Source organism: Temnothorax curvispinosus, unplaced genomic scaffold, assembly GCF_003070985.1.
Source record: "Temnothorax curvispinosus isolate PA1 unplaced genomic scaffold, ASM307098v1 QBEX01007090.1, whole genome shotgun sequence".
Lineage (NCBI taxonomy): Eukaryota > Metazoa > Arthropoda > Insecta > Hymenoptera > Formicidae > Temnothorax > Temnothorax curvispinosus.
Genome location: NW_020216870.1, coordinates 317,553 through 328,477, shown reverse-complemented (window position 1 = coordinate 328,477; position 10,925 = coordinate 317,553). Strand labels below are relative to the sequence as shown.

Genomic DNA, 10,925 nt, shown 5'->3' with positions numbered 1-10,925 from the left:
GATCGCGTGTTCGAGAGTGCGTCGCGACCCCGACTCGTCGTTATCCATAAGACTCACGAAATGACGGCGCGCGCGTGCGCTGTTGATATTTATTTTTTATACTTTTATACACGCTGTTTATATATTTTTGGACGTCCCTACGTTACCAATAAAATTTCTTTCCTCACGTAAAAGGCGATTGCGTTACTTAAGTCTATCATCATGCGGTAAAAAAGGAAATTCTTCTTCAATATTATTGAAAATCTAATTCCTTACGCATTTTTAATTAAATAATTAATTAATTTTGCGGAGACCCTAACTATGATTTCGTGACCAAAAAATTCTTTTACCGGTATGTGTAAACATATATTTAGAAATTAGCATCACGTCGAAATTATTATTATATTGCATATGCAAAACAATTTTATTTAGCCTTAAAATTGTACTTTTGTTTATCGAATATTGCAAAAATTTATTATCAGAGATGCATTGTATTGCTGCATTTTATTTACAGCGCAATCCTTCCTCCAAGAATGAAGAATATTGGCCATTAATATTTAGCACCTATACCTTCCCTCGCTTGCTGCAAGCGAACAGGATTTCCGGCATCCAGAGTCGTGCCGATATTCGATAGGGGCTACCGGATCCTCGGTCTTCCGTCGTAGATTCTGCGTCCGGTGTCCACGAGAACCTCTCTCTCCTTCCTCGTTCGAAATCGTCGCAACGCAAATATCCCGAAACGCGTAAAACACAGTTTTTCGCACTGAACTTTCGACTCTCCAGTTTTCTACGCTCTCGCGACAACTCGTCTCGAGGGACTCCGCACGCGTTGGACGTTCTCGTGCCGCGAAACTCGACGAAGTTGCGACAAAACTCACGCGATTGCATCGATGCATGGGCAAGTGATACCTGAATAAGGCTGTGGCCCTATTTAGGTATCACTGTCGCTGAGCGCGCGTAACCATGTGTAAAATATAAATAAATAAAAAATCGGTGGTGGTAAAGGATTATAAATTACAAAAATATTTTCTAGGGTCTAATTTATCCATTTCCGAGCCTACCCACACATTTCAAGGCAATAGATCATAATATATTACAATATATTAATTCATTTGTAATATATTTTTATATTCTTAATGTTCAATGTTTTAATTTTTTCTGTAGGAATAAATAATATATTCAGATATGAGATTAAGTAATACAGAATACAAAACACTTTACCGCTACATTAATTATCATTTTAAATAAAAATTTTGATATAATGTCGTATAATATCTAATAATTGTTAGAAAAAAATACTTGTTCGTGATTCTTTTATAATATCTCATTTTTCATACATATATTTTATTTACACTTGTAATATAATTTTTACAAATCGATTGCCTCGACCATTGCCTCGCTAATGAAATAAAAAAATAACTCACCGGCTGATGCGCAACAGCGCAAAGTTGTAACCCTGCGTTGATCTGTAACATATAAATTTTTTTAAAGCAAAATCCAAGATAATCAATATTTGAAATAAATAATTATCGCGCCCGTTAAATTTTTAAAATGTTATTTTAACAGATATATATCTGACTTCTAAACGCTAATGCAAGAAACAATCGCGGCCATGTACCGCAAGCCACCGCATATTTCCGCATTAATTCGTTCGCATAATTAATTAAAATAATATTACGATGTAAGTAATATTGCGAATAAGAAAGACGCGACGTTCGCAACGTGTAATATCTTTTCTCGCGTATGTAGGAGATCGAACTCCGAAATTACGAAATTGCGTCGGAGTTCGATAAATGACAATAAACCTCGAACAATGTATAATAATCAATGGGCCAATAACCCAGATAGCATACAATATTCTATATGAATATTCTTACAAAGTGTGAATGTTCTTAATTTTGGAATATTGTAATATATGAATATACGTAAAATGTTACAATAAAAAAATCGTATATATTTATAATAAAGAAGAACATTTTTAGAATGTTCGTTGAGTTTATTTATTGCACATTTTAAGTTAGGTTGCCATATTCGTAGTGAGCGCCACTCTTTGTCGTTCGTCGTCATGCTTCGCCGTGCATTTTTGCCGTGCTGGTAACATACGGTGCATAATAAAACATCGTTTTTGGGCCGATATCAAAGTCTCCGATTAACGTGATCCTCCGATTAAACTCACTCTGCATCTCTTTCTAAACTGTTTTCCTAGAAAGAGACGAAGAGTGAGTTTAGTCGGAGGGAGGATCACGTTAATCGGAGACTGTGATATCGGCCCTTAATCAAAGATAATTATCTTTTTTCCTTTATTAATTCTGTTCTATGAAACATTAAATAAGGTTTAAGAATATTTTTTTATATATTTTTGGTAATATTTTTCACATCCTTAACAGTTCATTAGGATAAAACTCTTTAGAAAATTTAAAGTTATATATGCTTGAAGAAAGTCGCAGAAGTCGATGTCTATGCCTCAAGGGCGTCACATGTTCGTATCGCGTTCCATTTAATGCGGCGGTCTATTCCGTCGGGTATTTTTAGTGTATTACTGGACTTTAGTTGGGTTACTTTCTCGCGTTTATAGTCGAGCAGTTAGTTTTTAAAAAGAGTGTCGTCGAAATACATATCGCTTATCTCGAACACACGTGTTCGTCAAAAATAAGTTATTGTCACCACCAAGTGCAAATTCTGTTTGTCCGCCCTTCCTTAATATTCCTGACGTCGTCGCCGAGGTTTCTGATGGTGTTATACCAGATAACCTCTCCGCTTTAAACCAACATCTTATAAACAACTTATATTTCTTTTCTTATTCTTATTCTTATTCTTATGCTAAATTCTCTTTGTCGGAAGTCTTTATATTGCAGCGTTAAATAAGGTAAGCCTTATTAATGTCTGCATATGCAGATAATTATATTTTGTGATATTTCCTGCGCACAGAGTACACGGAGATTGAGATACAAAGCATATATATTATATAGAGCAAGTACAAATCAAAAACTTTCTTACTAGTTTCATTTCTTATTCTTTCATTGTTATGTACACATGTAATTGCCAGGGAAAATCCTATAATTATTCTTCTGCAGTTTGAAAAAATACTTTCTGTTTTACTTTAAATTTAACTTACTTGAATTTCTTTTTTCGATTTCAAATTATATGGCACTAGCCTTATATTGCATTAAAATAGTATTTTGTATATAAATTATAAATAGTATTGTAAATAAGAATGCCTAAATGCAAAAAAATTAAAATAAAAAATAAATAAACTAAATTAGTTAAATTTGTGTATTTATTAATTACATATATAAACCAGTTCTTTAATATATCTACATATTCCAATAATCACAGTTGTTCTAAAAAAACATGGAGTTGTCCATTTTCAAAAGCAGTTAAATTCATCTTTTTTATAAGGAAGACGAAAATTAGATAAAATACAATAGAAATTGATAATGTATATGTGTTAAAATTAAGAAACCGATAATATCAGTTAAGTAATAGATGAAATTAACACTAACATTCTCATGTTGTATTATTTTCTAACTAATTTTTTGTTTTTCTTGTAAAAAAGGTGAAATTAATTTAGCTGTTTTGGAAAATAAAAACTGATATGGTCATAAAATAGGGGTAATCAATACAGTTGTTGGCCATTCTACAATGATTGACCATATCTTAAAAAATTAAAGATTATAAAGAAATACTATTAAAATGTTTAAAAGTGTATTAAATATTTTGTATTTATAATAAAAAATATTTTAATAGTATTTCTTTTATAATCCTTAATTTTTTAAGATGTGGCCAATCATTGTAGAGTGGCCAGCAACTGTACTGTTTACCCCTATTTATTTTATGTGCTATATAAATATATAGAATAATCTATATAAAACATTCTGTGAAATATGCTATGCACATTTATAAAACATTTTATTAAAATGCTTATAGAATATTCTATAAATATGTATACAATATTATATAGAATATTCGATAGATTATTCTACTTATATTAAAAAAACATTTGAAGTAGTGCCATTTGAATATATTATAAAGATATACTGTAAATATATAAGATCGACTTATAAAGTATTCGAAATATTCTTGAAGATTTTTCATAGAACGTTCATAGAAATGTTTAGTGCTATCTGGAGAGTCGCGCTTGAGAAAATAGCGGAATCCGCCACGGGACAGCAAAATAGTAAACGAATAACAATTACTCACCCCACGGTTGCTCCGCCGTCGCCCAATGCCTCCCAAGGCTCCCTCCTCCTCTTCTCAATTCTCCTCCGTTTTGTCGTATCTCCATCATCGGCGCACTCGCTCACGACAGTCACGCGCGAAAAAACTATCGTTTATGATCGCGCGACACTTTGTACAACACACCCTCCGTTAGCGACGCAGCGCGTACTTTATTACATAGCAACAAAAGAATTACGGCAAAGAAGCGTAGCGAACGAGGCTATATACGATCCGCTCGATGCCCGATTGCCCGTGACGTCCCGCAGGTAGACGCTATGGCGGAGAAAATATTTCGTAAATCGCGCGGCCAACTTCACTCGCCAGGAGCAACCGTCGCGAGCACGGTCGGCCCAGTTAAAAACGCTATTTTTCTAAAATAAATTTCTGTTTGTTTTAGCAAGAAGATGGCAGAGAACCGGGCGTAATCGGGACACAAGAGGAAGGGAAAGAGGAGAGAAGATGTATACGCAAACCGTTTATACTTTTCGCATTTTGAACCTCAAATATAATGTCGAGATTATTTTTACGTATTGCGTATATGTATAAGCGACGTAGAGGAATAAATGTATGAATTAACGTCAAAGAGAAACATCCGCGGTACATGCCAACCAAAAATAATACAATCGTTGCTTTACTGCGATTGTAAGGCAATTTTGGTTATAACTGCAATTAAATCATCGATTTATTATGTCTATCCCCCACGATCGCCAAATATCGAAACACGATTAAATACGAAGTTAAACATGATATTATAAAGTAGTTTTGATCTCTTTTATCTCCATTTAAAATCTATTCGACCTTTGCCTGATTACAGAATTTTTGGAATTACTGAATTACGCGATTGTGATACTAGTTCACGGTTTTATAGTATAACAAACCATTGCATATCCATTTCCTTTGTTGAGACTCGGAAAATAGAACTGCCGGAAAGAGTTAACTTCTCTTTCTCCGTCAGCAGTTATATTCGTATTACGAATCTCGTTGCCAATTGTCCGAGAGAGAAATCGTGTGAAAAGCACCGATATACCAGAGACAGAGAGAGAGAGAGAGAGAGAGAGAGAGAGAGAGAGAGAGAGAGAAAAGCATCAGAATAATCATCATTGAAATAATTAGCGGTGCGGCTAATCAACTAAAGTCTCTTTCTAAATTTATATATTCCGCGGCCTCAGCCGCGAAAGGATCTCGGCGATCTCGCCAACGTGATTAATTCAGAACGAGTGCAAGTGACCTTTCGCACGGGAACGCGAGTTACCTGTCACAGATTTCACCAATACGGAAATAACATTTGGATCATAACCTGCATCTCTCGCGTGCATTTTTCCCTGAATATATGGCACAAGCGTGAAGTTTCGCATTTCGAGGAGAAATATAAGAAAGACAGACAGAGAGAGAGAGAGAGAGAGAGAGAGAGAGAAATGAGACGAGCGTTCGCGGCATTCACGGGTTGAGAAAAACAAATCTATTAATAGATTTGTTCCTCATCATATATATTGTACTAGATTTTTCGCATTAAAAGTGACTTCGATGAATTATAATAAACTTCGATTAACTTATCAAACGATATACCTGTGTACCATTTTTGTTAATATGAATAAAATTAATAATCTTTCGTTTTAAACGTAGAAAAAGAAATTATATAGTTAGAAATATTACTTTGAGCAATTCTGACGGTTGAATTAATCGCCGATCAGTCAATAATCCAAGTCGCGGTTAAAATGAAACGGTTACACACCGGCCGTTTAGACATTAGGAAAAGAGAAAGAAGAACGAGTGGTATATAAAGTTGAGCTGTGAGGACTGAGGAGCAGGCCTATTTGCCGCGGTCGGTGACCAATGACGGCGCGAGGCGCGAGGCGCGTGGCGCGAGGCCTTTCGCGACAACTTTCGACTCGTCCCGCTCGTCCGCATAATGGCGTAATGTTGGCAGCGCCGGGTAACCTCGTTTCCGCGTGTCTAGCGCCTATTGTGACAGCTGTCATAGAGAAAGAGTTAATGCTGGTTCGCCGTGTTCGTGCCAGTCGCGCATAAACAACCCTATCGCCACGACCAGCCACGACCGTCCCGCGAAGCAGCCTCGACTTTGCGCTTCGTCTCGACCCGCGACCGAAATAGTTTTCATTCTCGGCGTCTCGAACGACAACACACACGGTGAAGGATGACAATGGGCGATGAGACCCCGGTTACATCACTGGTTCTTCCCGTCATATTAAGGCCAATATTAACCAAGGTATCGTCTGAATACATCCTTCAGGACACCCAATCGTGTCGTTTTCATAAATAATATTTCCATCCGTTTTACGTCTCTTATTGATAGTGAATAGTCATCTTTTAAATATAGAACAATGGATGGACGTAAAAGAAATTTGAGTTATTACACAACGAGTTACACGTTGTCAATACATTGGGCTTTGCATCTTTCAATGAAGGGCCTTTTGTCAAAAATGTCGGACAGCAACAGATATAAATAGTTAAATTTTTGCAGTTGGAGAGGCAAAATGTCATGGCAGCGCAGACCCTACGCGCGGCTCTCTCAAAAGCAGAGAGTTCGCATCCTGGGATTACGTACGACTTGATTATGGGCATAATACGCAGGGCAGAGCTGAATCTTGATATGAACGAGAGTGTCTTACGATTGCAAGGTGCTGCTTCTGATTACGATGGTAAGATATCTTTGTAGAAATTATCTTGCGTTTGATATTAAAGCCAACCATCGGCACAGTCTACTGTGCATTTGACTTTGTTTACTATAAAATTTAAGATAAGCCAATACACGTTTTGTCTTTGCTCGCAGTTGTGGAGTATCGTTCGGCGCGTTCAGAAGACGCATTTCAAGAACTGAATCGTAAATCGACTTCCTTGAAAAGAATACTTAGCAGAATTCCCGATGAGATCACGGACAGGAAGACTTTTCTAGAGACAATCAAGTTTGTAAAAATTCATATCTACAATGTTATATATGTATACAGAGGGTGCTCCACATCTCTATCAACTGTCTACTTTTTTTTCAGAGAAATTGCGAGTGCAATAAAGAAACTATTAGACGCTGTGAACGAAGTTACTGCATTTATACCCGGTTCAACTGGTAAACAAGCCTTAGATCAACGCAAGAGAGAATTTGTGAAATATAGTAAAAGGTTCAGCAATACATTAAAGGAGTACTTCAAGGAAGGACAGTAAGTACATAAATTATCAGAATATCCAATCGCAAACGAAACCAATAACGCACAACTAGAAATTAAAAATACATATTCATATTATATTTGTCACAATATAATGAAATATATACTTGTTGCAGAGCAAACGCAGTATTTGTGAGCGCATTGTACCTGATACATCAAACAAATATGATTATGCTCACAGTAAAGGACAAATGTGAGTAAATAATTTTACAATGAATTTCCAGTGTTGTATGTGATAATATCACGAGAGTCAGATAAACCATAAATATTATTACAATCTGTATAACATCCTAATCACACATATATTCTATTATACGAGCAATGATAGAACCTAAATATCCGGTATAGAGGATTTAACATTATTATGTTGCCGTTAATCGGTTGCACTATAGTTTTTGTTATAGATATATATAGATATATAAAATAATAAAGATGTTGGGGTATATATTATTCCACAAATTATATATTTATACTTTTATTTTGTGCCAACTCAAACGTTATATTAATCGTCAATTCTTATTATAATAGTCAATAATAGTATATACAAATGTTCAAATATGAAAACAATCTTATTGTTGTTATATGAGAATAATCTGTGGTGTGTATATATACATATATATACATATATATATCTTCTTTTATCTTCTCAGAACTCTAAAGAGTATAAGATATTAGTAAAACATACAATCTGGAAGGTAACATTGAAATTTTATATTATTCAGGCTTAATTATTACTTAAATAGTATTCAGGCTTAAAGTAAAAAATGCATTTTACTTTATCGGGGATGCTCTTCATTTAAACAATTTCTATAAACCATCTATTTATACTCTTTGGAATGAAATAAAGGTGAAAGATATGACGAGGGAAAATTACTCCTCCAAATGTACAAGAAATAAAAATTACTTTATTGATAACAAATGTACACAAATTTGTTGTATTTCCCATACGGAAAATTGCGAATGGCTTGCCTATCTACATCCTCATCGCATTAACAATGACGATGAATAACAGTAAGAATTAATGGTAATTATTATAATGAACGTGTTACTGTGAAATTTACAAAATTTCAAGCCCGTTTGCTGTCAGAGAATACACGGACGATGCAGCCGACACCGCTTACGTTAAATACCTTTTCATGCCAAAGTAACAAGTGACTACTGCTACCTTCTGTCGGGATTTCGAAACCTCGGTAAATATACTTCATTAGAACATCCACTAAGTCACGATCTAATTGTGCTAAGCAATCGTCCATTTGATTCGACTTTATACTTAGGAGCACCTTCTGTGTTAAATTTCTAGCACTGTCCTGCGAATAGAAAGACATATTTTATATATTTGCGCATATGGAAATTTATATTTAGTAAAATACACGCGACCCTAGGTCTGTTCTGTTTAGCTGAACTTTTGCACAGTTCATCTTTTCTTTTCTTCCCTCCAACGTGAAAAGAAAAAGAGGAAAGGTAAACCATGCAAGAAATTCAGTTAAAAAGAACAGATCTATTATGCAAAATGACGTTAGGAGCATACTAGACTAGTCAAACTACGCGCAAAGTCTTTTTCCATGAATCATACGTAAAAACTCTGACATCTATATTCGAATTTACAAGAATATTCCTTGAACAATATATAACCCATAAGATAAACATAAAAGACTGGCAAATCGCGAAGTAATTTTCATTAATAAGATACAACATGCTCCATTGATTATGGACCTCGATGAAATGATAAATTCTTAATCCAAAAACCTAAATCCCACTTACTTTAGAATAACGACTACTTTCTACAATTAATTCATACAATCGTCAGATCCATAACGTCACTCCGCATTTAGGAAATCGCAAATCGCTTCGCGATAGCGAGGGCAAAAGGTGAATCACCATCATGCATTTTGAGGTTACCTTCACTTGCTGGTTCTTACACTCCAACGGTGCGGACTTTAATACCGATATTAACGCCTCCGCGTTCTTACCCGTGATAAATGGTGTTAAGGAAAATTGCACGACGAAATCACTGAAAAGCAAAGGATCTACGAAAAGCAAGAGTTTTGCAAAAGGATATTGGCTAAGAAGTGTCAAGATCTCGTTCTCGTCCGGGCCGGTGAGCGCACCTACACCGCCGTCCGCGTCCTCCTCTTTGAAATTGTTGTCGCTGTACTGGTCCACGTCGATCTTGCGGAACGCGGACGCCGAGGTGTCCTTCTTGCCGTCGTTCCTCGACATCTCGGCTGCGTGTTTGACGTTTCCTGCGCGTTCAGTTCACGCCCGGCTTATCGAACAGCGATAGAGTCTCGCCCACAGTACGTTCGGAAGCGGGTCGCGCGCATCGCGCCGCGCCATTTTGGCGCCGATCGACTCGTCCGCATGAGACTTTTTATTGTCCGTTTCTATCAACGCAAGTAATCTTGGTATCTTGGGCCGGTATTCATAAGTCGGATCTTATAATGTCTTAAGATGCTAATACGGCTCTGTGATTGGTTCATAACATCTTAAGATTGTACTTAAGACGGTCTTAAATATAAGATCTGACTATGAATATCGGTCTTGGTTTAACTTTCCCTCGTGAAAAAAATGTCTCAGAATGTACATTATACATATATACAAATTTTTAGACTTTCTCAGGATGTTCAAAATTTTTCAGATTTTTTATACAAATCGGAATGTTTTTCAGAAAAACTCAAACAAAATGAGAATAAAATATTTCAGATTTTTCCAGCCAACATATCTTCGTAGAAATTTGAATAAATATGAAAAAATAAGTGCGATTTATCAGATTTTAAATTGTCATGTATACGGATACTGAAATATTCTGAAAATTCTCATCCAATTATTTCTGAAAATATCTAAGAAATATATATTTTATCAGAATTTTTCACAAAAGTCTCAATTCTTACAAAATTTCTGAGAAAATAAAAATTTTTCCACCAAGATTATTTTTTATCTTTTTTAGTTTCAAAAGTTAGAAAAAGAAAATAAGTTAAACCGAGATTAAAGTTAAATCTGCACTGGTGAAAATGGGCATATGTATATATGTTAGAAAAAAATAAAAAGTAAGTTAAACTGAATTAAAATTAACCAGCACTGGTAGAAATGGGTATTAGATTTCCATATACCATTGTTGCATCCATTTTACGTCCGAACACCAATGATATGTCTTACCCAGATAGCACTAAACATTTCTATGAACGTTCTATGAAAAATCTTCAAGAATATTTCGAATATTATTCTATAAGTCTTATAGAATCGAGCTCGGTAAAAAATGCAATTTTCGGCCGATTTTCAGCTGGCTCCGCCTAACGCCTTCCCCTTATCTCGCCGTCCCGCGCGCAGCCAACGAGTCGCTCGAGGCTCAGGAGCGTAAACATATGTGTTATTTACAATAGCTTTCCACGTCACCCGTGAGATACTATTGTTAACGCGTTTTTTTTTACGTGGTATCCTCTGTAGACCTAATCCATTGATGACTGAAGTGACTCTTTAACTAATTGAAGCAGAATTAAAGAAATAAACAAAAAATGAAGAAAGATCAACTTTTGAGATCTTTTATATAGG

The 10,925-nt window shown here is 35.5% G+C and overlaps 2 protein-coding genes across 3 annotated transcripts; one reads left to right on the top strand and one right to left on the bottom strand.

The window, feature by feature from the left end:
• Nucleotides 1-6,111: 6,111 nt before the first annotated feature.
• LOC112456710 (programmed cell death protein 10-like) lies at nt 6,112-8,299 on the top strand. Its single transcript, XM_025019436.1, has 5 exons — nt 6,112-6,424; nt 6,680-6,857; nt 6,989-7,121; nt 7,206-7,370; nt 7,493-8,299. Exons 1-5 carry the CDS (start codon nt 6,353-6,355, stop codon nt 7,575-7,577), a joined length of 633 nt encoding a protein of 210 aa, XP_024875204.1. The 5' UTR covers nt 6,112-6,352; the 3' UTR covers nt 7,578-8,299.
• Nucleotides 8,262-9,712, bottom strand: LOC112456711 (actin-related protein 2/3 complex subunit 5-like). 2 transcript variants are annotated; one of them, XM_025019438.1, is made up of 3 exons: nt 9,436-9,702; nt 9,276-9,348; nt 8,262-8,683 (listed from the first exon to the last, which is right to left on the bottom strand). In XM_025019438.1, the coding sequence occupies exons 1-3, from the start codon at nt 9,594-9,596 to the stop codon at nt 8,444-8,446; spliced, it is 474 nt and encodes a 157-aa protein (XP_024875206.1). In that variant the 5' UTR covers nt 9,597-9,702; the 3' UTR covers nt 8,262-8,443. The 2 variants fall into 2 exon arrangements, with proteins under 2 accessions (XP_024875206.1, XP_024875205.1); XM_025019437.1 differs by having other exon boundaries at nt 9,276-9,712.
• Between the last annotated feature and the right edge of the window lie 1,213 nt (nt 9,713-10,925).